The following is a 14,506-nucleotide window of genomic DNA, read 5'->3' as shown; positions in this document are numbered from 1 at the left end:
TCACTCTAAACACTGCAAAGATTCTCTAGGTCACTGATGAGAGATTTCTTTTGCAGTGTTTTACAAGAGACTTCCCTGGGGCACAAGTTAAGGCAGAGAGTAGATGCAAAAAGTATGTCTCTTTTATTATTCTAAAGCCCATGAGGCATTAACTCAAAGATTAAAAGGCTGCCCCTGCTACGATGTGAATAACCATGTGTTCAATCCCTGGTTTTGTTATGATTTTTTTTTTTTTAGGGCAAGCAAGATGGCTCAGTGGGTCAAGGTCCTTGCGGCTTCAGTTAGATCTCTGGCACCCACAGATGCCTTGGCACCAGCATCCACAAACGTGCCGTACACACTCACACACATAGAAATGAAAACAAATGTGTATTTAGTCACAACTGTAAAATTTATACAGTCACTATTGCCATTAACTTTGCCTAAATGGAGGCTCCCAGCTTTAGGTACGAAACATGAAGCAGGTCCCTCCACGGTTAAGCCCGGGTACTGATATAGTAAGATCTTATTTTAGTAAGTGGCTGGATGCCTATTCCTCAGCGCTGACAAGACTCATCCTGACCACTTCTAGTAACAGATGGGTAAACAGCTCTCCAACAACCAATTTGGGAACAACTCCAAATGGGGAGGGAGAAAAATGAAAACTATAATTCACTACCCATACCTTCAACACTTCTCAAACCGGCATGTCCGATACACCCTAGGCCTTAGTGAATCACAAGCAGTTCAAACTCCATACTTTTTTGTTCTTTCCAAACTAAACAGTTTTCCAGACTGTCTTTCCCAACCAGGCTCCTGCCTAAGGGCTGGTTTTTTTGTTTTTGTTTTTGTTTTGTTTTTTTGTATTTCCGGCGTTCAACAGCAGATGCTCAAATGATTACCACGAGGTAGGCCTCAACCTGACCTAGCAAGTCAGATAATAAACTGATTTGGGGATGGCATGCCCGTAGTCTGGCCATCCGGTCCCATAAATGTCCGGAAACTGCGCATGTGGGGGAAAGTGAGCGGTCGGTTCCAGAACCTCCAGGAGTCTTGGCAGAATGGAGCGGGCTACCTGGTCCGCCCAGGCTGCTGAGGGCTCCAGACACAGAACACGATTCTTTACACCTTCTGAAGCAGAGAGGACAGGAGTACTGCCCTGTCCCCCAAGCCCAACCCTGACAACGACCCTTTCCTACCCAAGCCAGCCCCACAAACGCTCCACTCCGAAGCCCCAGTCTGGGCGCCTAGAGCTCGGGGGCGGGGGGCGCAGTGCAATATGGGAGTTGTAGTTCCACGGGGAGTTTCGCACCCAGACGGGCCTACAAACGGGACTCCTGCTCCCAGAAGGCCCCGCGCGGGCGCCTCGCCCAACCCTGCCACCTCACCTGTTCTATGGACGTGACTGTTTCCACTGAGTCGTCTTGCAACCGCTCCCGCGCGTGCTCAGGTCTCAGACTATACAGCGGTTCTGACCAGACAGGGGAGGAAGATGGAGGACAATAGTAGGTGAAGGAACTCGAAGAAGCCATGATCAGGCGAGCAGCGAGCGCTGTATAGGACACAGCTTCGTCCAGCAACAACGCGCATTGAAACTCGAGCGGGCTAAGGCGCTACGGAGAGTGGGTAGAGTCAAAAAGCTTTTGAACGCGAATCTCTCCTCCCACCTACACATCTTCAAGGAGTGAGTTACTGGGATGCTGCCGCCCCCCATTGGGCAGATGAGCTGCTGCAAGAGCTCCGCTTCCTGGAGCGAGTAGGATGCCTCAGTTCGTTATGCAAGTAATATCAAAAGAAAACTTCAACGCTCTGCTCTCACCTAATTGTAATGCAGTAGTCGGCGATTTCAGCTGCTCTAGAACCCTACGAATGTACCTTGAAAAACATTTCTGACAGCTCTCTGATTGCCTCCATCGCGCTCTTACTAATAGAATTATCGTGCACCTTTGGGTCTTTGACAGCCTCTTAGGAGAAGCCTGAGCTCAGTAAATGAGCAGAATTGCCGGCCTCAGTACTCAGAGATAGAGGAGGGGAGCACTGTAATTTTTTCCTACTCCCTTGGGGGTGACTGTGCATTGGCAGAAACTAAAGCACCATAGAAGAAATGAGTGTAAATGCAACAACCAAAGAAATAGTCAACAAACATTTATGGAGCACCTGCTACTTGTATTGTGCTAGAGTCCAGGAATACAAAAATGAATAAAATTACAAGATCCCATCCCTTGGAATGCATCTGAATTTCATTTTAGAGGAACAGACAGAATTAGATAAATGAACACAAATATTTGAAGACTTACAATTATAATATAGCAGAAAATAGTCTGGCCAGGAGAGATGGTTCAGCAGTTAGGAGGACTGGCTGCTCTTCCAGAGGACCTGGGTTCGAGTCCCAGCAACCACCTGGCAACTCACAGCCATCTGTAACTCCAGTTGCAGGGGACCCAACTCCCTCTCTGGCTTCCACAGACAAGTGGTGCACAAATATACACGTGGGCAACATACCCATAGACGTTATTTTTAGTGTCGCTTTTTAAAATATATCTTTACTGAAAATAACTTTTCATGTCATATATTCCGATCATGGTTTCCCCTTACTCAACACCTCCCAGGTCCTCCCCACCTCCCTATCCACCCAACTCCACCCCTTCTTTCTCTCTCTTTAGCAAATAAAATGCAACAAAAAGAGGAAACAACCCAGAAAAAAAACAATGAGGAAGCACAAGAAGCACAGATACACATACAAAATTAAATTATTTTTAAATCATGAAGGAAAGAAACTAAAAGCATTTATGAGACTGATGACATGAACAAGGTTCTAATTAGATTCAAACCCAGGCACACCCAGGCCTTTCTGGGTACACGACATTTAAGCTGAGACCCTAAGGATGACAGCAGCCATCTATAACAATATGATGAGGGACCTCAAAAAAAAAAAAAAAAAAAAAAAAGAACAGCATGTTTGAAGGCACATGCCACAGATATACTCATGCAACTTGGGTTAACTCTAATAAGCATTGAGTGTTATATTTCCCCTGTGGTGGTTTGAAAGAAAATGACCCCCAAAAGGAGTGGCACTATTAGAAAGTGTGGCTTTGCTGGAGTAGGTGTGGCCTTGTTGGAGGAAGTGTGTCACCGTGGGGGTGGGCTTTGCGGTCTCCTATGCTCAAGCTACTCCCAGTGAGACAGACCACTTCCTACTGCCTGCAAGTCAAGATGTAGGAACCTCAGCTCCATCTCCAGCGCTGTCTCCTGCATGCTACCATGTCACACCATGACAATGGGCTGAACCTCTGAAAATGCAAACCACCCCAATGACATGTTTTCCTTTATAAGAGTTGCTGTGGTCATGGTGTCTCTTCACAGCGACAGAAACCCTGACTAAGACACCCCTCCAAAAAAAAAATAAATAGAATAGTGATTTTGGGAAAATCCTGTGGAACTGGACAGATAGCTGAGTGGTGAAGCGACAGGAGCACTTGGTGCTCTCGCAGAGGGCCATTTAGTTCCCAGCACCCTCACTGGCCACTCACAACGACCTGTGACTGCAGCTCCAGTGCCCTCTGTTGACCTCTTAGGTACACCTGTACTCATGTGCGCACCCACACACTGACAAATGGACATAATTTAAATCTTTTTGGTTTGCTTTGTTGTTTGTTTATTTCTTGAGACAGGGCTTCTTTCTTTCTTTCTTTCTTTCTTTCTTTCTTTCTCTCTCTCTCCCTCCCTCCCTCCCTCCCTCCCTCCCTCCTTTCTTCCTTTCTTTCTTTCTTTCTTTCTTTCTTTCTTTCTTTCTTTCTTTCTTTCTTTCTTTCTTTCTTTTTTGGTTTTTCAAGACTGGGTTTCTCTGTGTGGCTCTGGCCTAGCTGTCCTGGAACTCAATCTGTAGACCAGGCTGGCCTCAGACTCACAGTGATCCACCTGCCTCTGCCTCCAGAGTGCTGGGATTAAAGGCGTGCACCACTGCTGCCCAGAGACATAACTTAAATCTTTAGGGGGCTGGAAAGATAACTCAGTGGTGAAGATCACTTGATGCTCTTGCAGAGGACCTGGGTTGTGTGGTGATATTTGTGATCTAAGAAGTAAAGCTTGCCTGAAGATCAGAGAACAGAACCATCCACAGAGTTAAACATAGAGGTCAGGCAGTGGTGGCACACACCTTTAATCCTAGCACTTGGGAGGCAGAGATCCATCTGGATCTCTGTGAGTTTAAGGCCACCCTGGACTACATGAGATTGATTCAGTCTAGGAGAGAAACAGAGCCAGGCAGTGGTCACACACACTTTTAATGCCAGTACTTAGAAAGTACACACACCTTAATCCCAGCACTGGGAAGGTTGAGATAGGAAGTGAAATGGCTGGGCAGAGAAAGGAATATAAGGCACGAGGAGACAGGAACTTAGAGAGCCTTTTGGCTGAGGACCTAGAGGCATTCAGTCTGAGGATTTGTAGAGACAGGATTGGCTGAGGAGTTGGCAAGGTGAGAAGTGGCTGTGGCTTGTTTCCTCTGATCTTTCAGCATTTACCCCAATATCTGGCTCTGGGTTTTTATTATAAGACCATTTAGGATTCGTGCAACAGGGTTGGGTTCCCAACACCCATATGACATCTCACAGCTGCCTGTAACTTTAACTCCAGACATTTCAACACCCTCCCCTGATCTCTGTAGGCTTCTACACACACACACACACACACACACACACACACACACACACACACACACACACATACCAAAGTAAAAAATAACTACATCAAAATTACAATATCAAGAGGTTAAATTATTTAGGATGAGGGGTTGTAGGAAAAGATAACAGATGCCCTGAGGCTGGTAGTGTAGCTCAGTGGTAGTGCATAGGCCTAGTATGTACAAGGGTAAGTTTGGTCTCTAGCAACACACACACATAGCACATGCACTCTGCTCCCTGCTCAGAACATTTTACTCTGCTCCTACTCAACCCCAAGTCACAGGTCTAAGATCCAGGGCCTACATATTTGTTCACAATTAGCTATCTTTCTGTTCTCGGGCAAACAGAAGTACTCAGATTCCAAGTGTGAGGCTGAGGCTGGGTAGCATAAAGGCCCCATGTGGGTATACATTATTACATGCCCATCTTCGTGCAAGGTGGAAACCTGTGGCACCAGAAGATTACCAAATCTGGTAATAAGTGGGACCATGGTTAGGACCATGGATATGGATGTACAGTGTAAAAGGATCTTATCATACTTCCCACTATATTCACATTTTCTCTTTCCCTTAGTTCTGCTGGGATGGAGTGTCTGATAAGGTCTGGGTTCTAGTTGGACTTCCTTTGTACTGTCAGTTCCCAAATAATGCCACGGAGACTTTTTATTAATTATGAAAGCTTGGCCTTAGCTTAGGCTTGTTCCCAACTAGCTCTTATAACTCAAATTAACCCATTTATATTAATCTGTGTTCTGCCACATGGCTGGCTCCCTCTGCTCAGTCCTATGAGTCCCATCTCCTCCATGTCTGGCTATCGAATCCCGCCTCTCTTCTTCCCAGAGTTCCTCTCTCTGCCCAGAAGTCCCGCCTATCCTCTCCTGCCTAGCCATTGGCCATTCAGTTCTTTATTAAGTCAATCAGAAGATGCCTTGACAGAAACACATCTTCACAGTGTACAAAAAGATTATCCTACAACACTGGGTCATATCTGAAGATTCAGCATTTTATGTAACAAGCTTCTTTGCTTAGGAACTAGAAACTTAACATCTCAATCTTAAAGTGGAGTCATTGACAGAATAGATGGAAGGATTTTGTAGCAGATTGTTGAATGCATGATGGGGCACATAGAACAATTGCAAATTTTATTCTAGAAATAGAAGGTGTGTGTGTGTGTGTGTGTGTGTGTGTGTGTGTGTGTGTGTGTGTGTGTGTTGCTGGGGGCTGAACCTAGGGCCTTGCACGTGTTAAGCAAGCACTATACCCCTGAGCTACATCTCAGGCCCAGAAATCCTTTTCTGAAATCCAGTCTCCTTTGCAGTAAGATTCAGAAGATGTTAATAAGATCCTGGCAAAAGTCCCCTGCAGGAGAGTGTTGGTTCAGTCAATAAACACTTACTGAGTCTCTGTTGAGTACCTGTTCCGTGCTAGGCACTGGGTTAAGTGCTTAGGAGAAAGTGCTGAACAAGCCAGTTGACCTCTGCCCTATGGGTCTCGTGACTTACCAGAGGAAACAGACACTAACAGAGTAGCGCAGAATTGTCTCATTACAGTTCAGGAAGACGAGCATGGCAGAAATAAAACACAAAGAGTGTCGCAAGACTGTGTAAGAGGTCAGACCTGAGGCAGAGGAACTGGAGACTCATGAGGAAATAAGCTAGCTAAACTAGGGTATAGGCCCGGGGAAAACCCAACGGCCAGCAAAAGTCAAGAGAAACCAGCCATGAGAACACAAAGAGTTTGTAAGTGTATAAGCATCAATAAGATCGGTCAGCCTTGGACCGGCAACAGCCTTCCTCTGGGCTTACTAAAGCCGCTGGTTCCTGAAGCAGAATGACCGTCAATATTGGCATCCTTGAGGGAAATAATGTACTTCAAAGGGACCCTCTCCATGATAATTAGTGGCCACTCCAGCTTGGACTGCATGCAGATGGTTTGGGTTCATTTTACTGAAATTTCTGTTGTTTATGGTTTTTTTTTTCTTTCCTATGTTGAATGTTGAGTCATATTTCCTAGAAGATAATTTTAAAATGTTGATGGTGCTAATTTGCATTTGGAAAAGCAAGAAAACAAGAAAAATGTTAATGATCTAAATGAACCACTAGAGGGCACCTGTGACCCCCCCAAACACACACACACACACACACACACACACACACACACACACACACGGCATGGAATAAACTTCTAATGGACTCTAGGTACATTACTCATCCGTGCCCTTTGTCAAGATGAAATTTCTTTTAACATCTTGTGAAACTATTTAATATATATAGCAGAACATCTGGGAAATGGAAGAGCTCATCTGGTACCCGGCTAGGTAATTAGTTTCCTGGCACATAGTTATTCTCCTGTCATCTGTGCCTTCCTGCTCTGCATCCCAGACCCCTGGCAGTCCCCAGGACTGACTGATAGAGGTGGCTCAGGCCTACTCAAGGGATAGCCTCCTCCCCCTTTTCTTGGCTGCACTCTAAGACTTGAAGTCTCCCTTGCCTCTCCTAAAACATCAGCTTTCCCCTTTATTTGATAAAGCCTGACACTTCCAAACATATTATTTGAGGTTCACTTTGAACTCTGCTCCCTCTGATTTTTTATTGCTCATTTGCTTGGGCTGCAGATGGTTTGAGTTTTTACTCAAATACCTGATATTGCTTTTTCCCAAATCAAAATGAGCAAACATCCTTGAAGAGTTCAAGCATCTGTTAAACTCTGTATTGCTGGATCCAAGGGCAATTCTCAAGTCATCCTGCTTGATGTCCTGGCAATATTGGCATGGTTGATCTTTACCTCGGTGAACCACTTTCTTTTTTAAAATCTTTATTTGATGATGATGATGATGGTGATTGATGATGATAATGATGGTGGTGATGATGTTAGGTGTGTGTATGGGAGAGGATACGTGTGCCCTGCTTTGTGTAGAGGGGTGTTGGTTCTCTCCTTCTACCTTTGTGTGAGCTTCAGGGATCAAACTCAGGTTCCCAGACTTGCACTGCAAGTGCCTTTACCTGGTGAGTCACCTACTGGCCCAAGGCTTGCTTTTCTTTCTTAGTAAAACTTTTTTGTTTGTTTTATGTGTGTGTGTTTATGTGTATGTTTTATTTCCTTAGTGCAAACCAGTGCACACACGCTAATTTGTGTGTGTGTGTGTGCACATATCTGTACGTGTATGTAGCTGCACCATGCCACAGCCCACATATGGAGGTCAGAGATAAACTTTCAGGGTGCCTGTTTTTTCCTCCCATCATGTGAGCCCCGGAGGACGGAACCCAGGTTGTCAAGCTTGGTGGTAAGTGCCTCTAACCCGTGGAGCCATTTTGCAAGCCCCAACACTTTCTTTTGTAGAACCTAATACTGGGTTTCCTCTGATACCCTGACTTCGAACACCCCAGTGTTTGGACGTCTTCTCCATCCACACTCCCTTGTCTATGAACTGAGGCAGTCAGTGCTTTTAGTTCTACCAGTCGTTCAAAAACCTGGATCTCCGGCACTGCAGTTTATACCCCATGCCAATTCTAATTCCATGTGGACAGCTGTAGGAAACTCAGATTTAATAGGGCCACAGAGAGATGCTTCCAAACCTGTGCTCTTCCCCAGCTCAGTTACAATTCCATCCTTCCCATTACTCCAGATGCCTTGGAGCCATTGCTGGCATCCTTCTTTCTCTTGCTGCCCATGAATGCCATTAGCAAAGGATCCAGCACCTGACCACTGCCTCCCCAGTCCGCAGTTAGGGTTCCAGTCTGAACTCCACCTTTTGTTACTTAGAGCCTCACAGCGATCCCTTAGTCTCCCCTGCTTCCAGTCTCGTCCCCCATTACTCTAATGCAAACCTCATACAGATTCATAAGTTGAAACTAGTCCTCAGCCTGAAGGTAGCAGATGGTAGAGCCTTTGGAGGTGATTAGATTGCATGGATGAGGTCCCCCTGGATGAGATTAGTGCCCTTATGTAACAGGATTCAGGCAGGTACTATCCCTCTTCTTTCACACTAGGGTAGAGAAAGAAGATGCTATTTATGAATGAAGAAGCAGGCCTTCACCAAACACCGAATACACAGGCACAGGAGGTCCCGGCCTCCAGAACGTCAGGAAACAAAGGTCTGAATTTTTTATGGGTTTTTACTCTTTGTTTTTGTTTTAGTTTAGACATGGTATCGTGTGTGTGTGTGTGTGTGTGTGTGTGTGTGTGTGTGTGTGTGTGTGTGTGTAGTCTTAGATGGCTTGGAACTCATGTAGACCAAGCTAGCTTGACCTCATAGAGACCCACCTGTCTCTGCCTCCCAAATGCTGGGATTGAATACTTGTGCCATGCCAGGCAAAGGTCTGTTGTTTATAAGCAGCCTAGTTTATGATATTCTGTTACAGCAGCCTAAAAGGACAATTTTGAAAACCCAAAACCCATATTAAATCTTTTAAAATGTAAGCAAAGTCACCCCTTAGAAGACCTCATCTCAGAGTCAAGATCAAAGTGGTCTATAAAGCTCCAACCACCACTCAAACCTCTTTCCTGCATTCTCTCCTGCTTGCTGACACTGGCCCCCTCATCTCCTAATACCTGTGTGGACACACACACACACACACACACACACACACACACACACACCTGCCATGAAAGCCTTCTTGCTATTCTTCATGCATCTTGGTGGACTCCAGTCCTCGGGCACTCACTTTCATCCGCCATTCCCTCTCCTTGTGGTCATTTGCCTCCAACTGTGCCTGTGGCTTGCCCTTCACTTTTGTAATTTTGGTTTTGTTTTGTTTTGTTTTATGAAACAGGTTTTCTCTGTGTAGCTCTGGCTGTCTGGGAACTCACTTTGTAGATCAGGCTGACCTGGAACTCATAGAGACCCACTGCCTCTGTCTCCTGAGTGCTGGGATTAAAGGCGTGTGCCGCCACCACCCCACCCCACCCGGCTTTCTTCCTTCTTTCCTTCCTTCCTTCCTTCCTTCCTTCCTTCCTTCCTTCCTTCCTTCCTTCCTTCCTTTCTTTTTTCTTCCTTTCTTTCTAGACAAGTTTTCTCTGTGTGACAGCCCTGGGTGCCCTGAAACTCACCTTGTCGATCAGACTGGCCTGAACTCACTGCCTCTGCCTCGTGAGTGCTGGGATTAAAGGCATGCACCACCATGTGCAGCTTAAACTCTTTCTTCTAGAAGTTACCTTAGTCCTGGTATCTTATCACAGCATTAGAAAAGTGACCAAGACAAAAGTTAGTACCAGGGACTATTGCTGTGAAGATCTGTCCATGCTATATTTTGGAAGAATGTGAGAGACTGTAAGTGGGGCTTAATAGGTCATCCTAGGAGAAGCTTGGAAGAGAACAGTTCCAAGAGCAGTGTAGACTATAGAGGACTAGCCCAAGAGGCTTCAGAGGGGAGCAATATTAATAACTGGGCTAGAGAGCATTCTTGTGATATTTTGGCAAGGAATATGGCTGCTTTCTGCCCTTGTCTTAAGAATCTGCCTGAGGCCAAATTGAAGAGTATTGGATTAATACCTGAGGGAGATCTCAAGACAGTCCAATATTAATTCTGCCAGGTGGTTATTAGTGATCACTTTTATGCAGATCCACAATGAAAAAGATCAAGTAGGGCAAAAAAAATATATAAAATGTACAGTTTGAAGGGAAAAGGCACCAGAAGATATAATGTTGGAGCTAAGGCTTGTGCTGGAAAAGATGAGAAGATTAAAGAAAGGGCTGTTCCAAAGTGGAATAAAGAGGGGCAGCCTCCGTGCAAGACCCCACCCAGCTAAGCTTCCAACTACTGCAAAAAGGAAAAGCCCGAGGAATTCCCTGCTTCTAAAATGACACAACATGGGAAAGCTTCTGCAAATCTGGGGGGCCGGGCTTTGCCCCAAGTGGTCAGCAAACTTGATAGTGTTATCCCCGTGGTTCCAGCCTTGGAGTCATGAAGGATACGTGAGTAAAGGGGATATGGAACCTTCCTCTGCCGTTAAGGAGAGCCACTGGAGCCAGGAGTGTGGCAGGAGGGTAACTACAGGGAGGCCCTTAGAGGCCCTCCTGGGAACCTGTGAAAGTGAAGCCTGGGTTGTGTCGGGGACCTCAGGATGGTGGAGATGCCAGAGCCACGAGGCATCTGTTAAGGAGAGCTGCATACAGGAAATGGAACCAGCCCAAGAGCGAGAAGTGTCCTGCAGTCACCAAAGCCAGGATGCTGAAGTCATCGAAGCCCCTTTGACGTCAGACACAGAGCTGCAGAATTCAGAGTCTGCCCTGATAAGTTTTGTTCGGTGTTGCTTTGGTCCGGTATTCCTCACTATGCCCCCTTTCCTCCCTTTTGGAAAAACAATGTATAGTCTGCGCCAAACGTGTGTGTTTGTTTTTTTATTATTCTACAGGGAGTTATAATTAAGAAATTACCTTGAGTCTCGGAAGAGACTTTTTGGACTTTTAAACATTGTTGAGACTGTGCTAGACTATGGGGCTAAATGTATTTTGCATTATGACTTGGCTATGAGCCTATGGGGGCCAGAGCGTAGAATGTGCTGCTTGGATGAAAATGGCCCCCATAGGCTCATGTGTTTGAATACTTGGTTCCCAGTTGGTAGAACTGTATGGTCTTATTGGAGGAGGTGTGTCACTAGGGGTGAACATTAAAGTTTCAAAAGACTCTTGCTATTCCGAGTCTCTCTCTGGACTCTAAACCTCGGAAACTGTAAGCCTTAAATTAAACTCTGACTTCCTTCAGTGCTGAACAGCAATGCTGAAGTGTGAGTCTAATAAACCCTTTCCTCCCCAACTTGCTCTTTGGTCACAGTGCTTCATCGAAGCAATAGAAACCCTAACTAAGGACGCATGCCTTTAATCCCAGCACTCAGGAGGCAGAGGCAGGCGGATCTTTGTGAGTTCGAGGCCAGCCTGGTCTACAGATTGAGACCCAGGAAAGGCACAAAGCTACATAGAGAAATCTCGTCTCAAAAAACCAAAATAAATAAATAATAAAAAAATAAAGAAACCCTAACTAAGACAACACAGTTATGGGTTGGTGGGGATAGATAGACATTTTCTTTAGTGGAGTAGCTCCCAGAAATGCACACCTGTTCCTGAAAACAAACAAACAAAAACAGAAGCAAGCAAACAAACAAAACCCTCCCATCCAAATGCTGTAAACAACTCTAACAAAACTCATTAGCTCACACACACAACAGAAGGCATGAAGAGAGAAAAGCAATAGTTGAAAAGGGACTTGATAGGTTAGAAATAAGAGAGGTTAATGGGGGGGCGATAAGATTAAAATATTTTACATACATGTATGCAAACATAATGAAATCCACTACTGTGTATAATTAATATATGCTAATAAAAAAACATTTAACAACAATAATAATACAGATTGTCCCAGACACCACCAGCCCAATTGCTGAACGAGACTCACTGAGATGGGGCCCACACAACCACAGTTTTAAATGATGCCGCTGTCCAACTAGCGTGGATAGAAACGCTCACTGTCCATGGGAGCCCTACTCCCTTTCTAGAGAAAAGAGGGGCTTCTGGGAAGTGACTGCCCTACAGTCCATTGCACTTAGGTCGACGGAACGCAGAGGTGCCATCCATTAATGCAGGCCCGGCCCTTCAAAACATTCTACTCGACCCTCTTCCAGCCGAGTGCTGATGCCTGGAGCAGCCCTGCACTCAAAGGAACTTCAAGCCTCATGTTCTAAAAATTAAAACTCTCAATTATCAAATACGTTTCTCAGTGTTCTACTCTACTGGACCAAAGCAATCCCTTTATAGATTCCAAATTATTTTCTGGACAAATATTCTGGTCTTTTTCTTTTCTTTTTTTAATTTTGAGAGTGCTTTATCTGCTCCATGCAGTCTCTCTGGAGCATGCCAACCACAGTGGGACTTCTCTTCTCTCTTCTGTTGACAGAGCCTTTCCTCCCGATTAATCCTGGGTGGATACACAAATCCACAGTGAAAACCAGTCTGCAATCTGGTTGTGTTAGGGGATGACTCTGCTTGATTTTTTTTTTGCTGCCAGGTGGGTTTTAATAAAGAGTCACATCTTGTTTTTAAACTGAGTCCCGGCTGGGAGTCCATCCCAAGTGCTTAAAAAAACTTGTGCAGCAGAGTCCTCCCCCAACGCTGTTCATTGGACTTTTGTGAGGGGGAAATAAACCTTTAGGGTATGAACCTTTGGGATTTGTGTGGTTATGTAGCCCAGGATAGTCCTGAACTCTCAAGCCTCTTGCCTCAGCCTCCCTCTTAGAAATGAACACCACTATGCCTGGCTCCCCGAAAAGATTCTTAGCTGCAAATCACATTTCGTTCCCTCAAACCTAACGTTTTTTTTTTTCCAGACAGGTTTTCACGGTGTAGCCCTACCTGGTCCAGAACTTGACATGTAGACTAGGCTTACTTTGAAACTCAGAGATCCGCCTGTCTCTGCCTCCAGAGTGCTGGGATTAAAGGACAATTATTGTTTGCTTGTTTGTTTTTTGCTTGTTTGTTTTGAGACAGGGTTTCTCTGGGTAGCCGTGGCTGTCCTGGAACTCCCTCTATAGATCAGGCTGTCCTTGAACTCAGAGTTTCACCTGCCTCTGGAGTGCTGGGATTAAAGGCCTGAACGTTCATCACTGGGCATGATCAAGAACAATTTTATTAGAATTTAAAAGTAAAAAAGCCAGGACAGGCAAGCTGTACATTTCAATAGTTGCCCAGAGGAGGGGAATGGAGAAGAAAAGCAAAAGCCCATGCCAGTTGAGTTCAGCCAGCATGGAGGTTTGCCACGTTGTCGGGGTGGGGGGGGTGGGGGTGGGGGTGGGGAGGGCTTTAGAAAAAAGAGCAAGGAATCCCAAAGCACCAGAAAAAGCACACTTAGGTTCTGGCCAGCAAGCGAAAGAAAGGAAGAGGCAGAAAAAACAAACAGGAAAAGTTGCACCTTCCAAACCCTGAAAGGCGCTGGACTGGCCCAACCTCCCACTGCTTGGCTCAAAGGGACCGCCCCAGGGGAAAGGTTCTGGGAAGGGAAAATTCAGTCTGGAACTGAATTCTGACAGGAAGTATTTAAGATGACGTGTATCTCATGGTTGCTGGTTGCAAGTCATGTCTCATAAAGGGAAAGATCTCATTTCTGAGACATTCCCATTACAAAATCCTCCACATGGAGGCTGCCTGCTAGGAAGCTGTGAGAAGCACCCCACAGCTCTCATTTCCTGCTGTGAGAGAATGAAATGATTCCTAAAGCTCTGGCCACACAGGAAATTATGTGTAATGAGGCTTCTCAGGTTTGGTGTCTATTATGGGCTCAATGGTAGGTAGATTCCCCCAAGCCTGTGTGGCCATCTGAACCTAGGACTCCAAGTCCTAAACCCTATTCTCAATTAACAGAGAGACCTTCTTTGATAGAAATTAAAGTAAAAATGACCACAGGATGCTTAAAAAACAACAAGAGCGACAAGAAATATCAGAAATCTTTAGAGATGTCCTTACAGGAGGAAGAATTCCTTCCTTTATCATGAAGAAACAAATCTGCCAGAAGGAATGATTTTCTGGAATCTAATAATGCCTTGAAAAGTTTGAGAACATCAGTGTGGTCTGTTTGAATGACAGTTGACCTGGGCATTCTAATGCACTTACACATTTAATGCCAGCTCTAGTTTATCTTGGGGTCCAGTTGTCGGACTTGGTAAGAAGAGCCTGGGTTTACTTTTCCTCTGGGAGGCACTGGTTCTGCCTAGATAAACCTGTGTTTCCAGAATTGCAAATATGATCGGCACCTAAATAAAGCCCTCTGGGGCTTGGGTCTAGCTCAGTGGTTTCCTAGTACTTGGCTTTGTTCCCCAACACTGCAAAACAAAATGAAGAAAAAAAAAAACAACAACACC

General features: G+C 45.3%; 1 protein-coding gene across 3 annotated transcripts in view; it reads right to left on the bottom strand.

Moving 5' to 3' along the window:
- Fntb (farnesyltransferase, CAAX box, subunit beta) overlaps positions 1-14,506 on the bottom strand; it is a 101,724-nt gene that overhangs the window by 83,936 nt on the left and 3,282 nt on the right. Inside the window, exon 1 of one of the 3 annotated variants that reach the window (XM_006973135.4) lies at positions 1,368-1,615. The exons of 1 other annotated variant lie outside the window; for it this stretch is intronic. In XM_006973135.4, the coding sequence (XP_006973197.1) occupies positions 1,368-1,511 (144 nt within the window). In that variant the 5' untranslated portion in view covers positions 1,512-1,615. Of the gene's footprint in view, positions 1-664; positions 1,343-1,367; positions 1,616-14,506 lie in introns of those variants that run through there. One more of the 3 variants, XM_076550907.1, reaches the window with a different exon arrangement.

This window comes from Peromyscus maniculatus, chromosome 14 (assembly GCF_049852395.1).
Source record: "Peromyscus maniculatus bairdii isolate BWxNUB_F1_BW_parent chromosome 14, HU_Pman_BW_mat_3.1, whole genome shotgun sequence".
NCBI lineage: Eukaryota > Metazoa > Chordata > Mammalia > Rodentia > Cricetidae > Peromyscus > Peromyscus maniculatus.
Note: the sequence above shows the minus strand (reverse complement) of the source record. Positions and strands in the feature narration are given on the sequence as shown.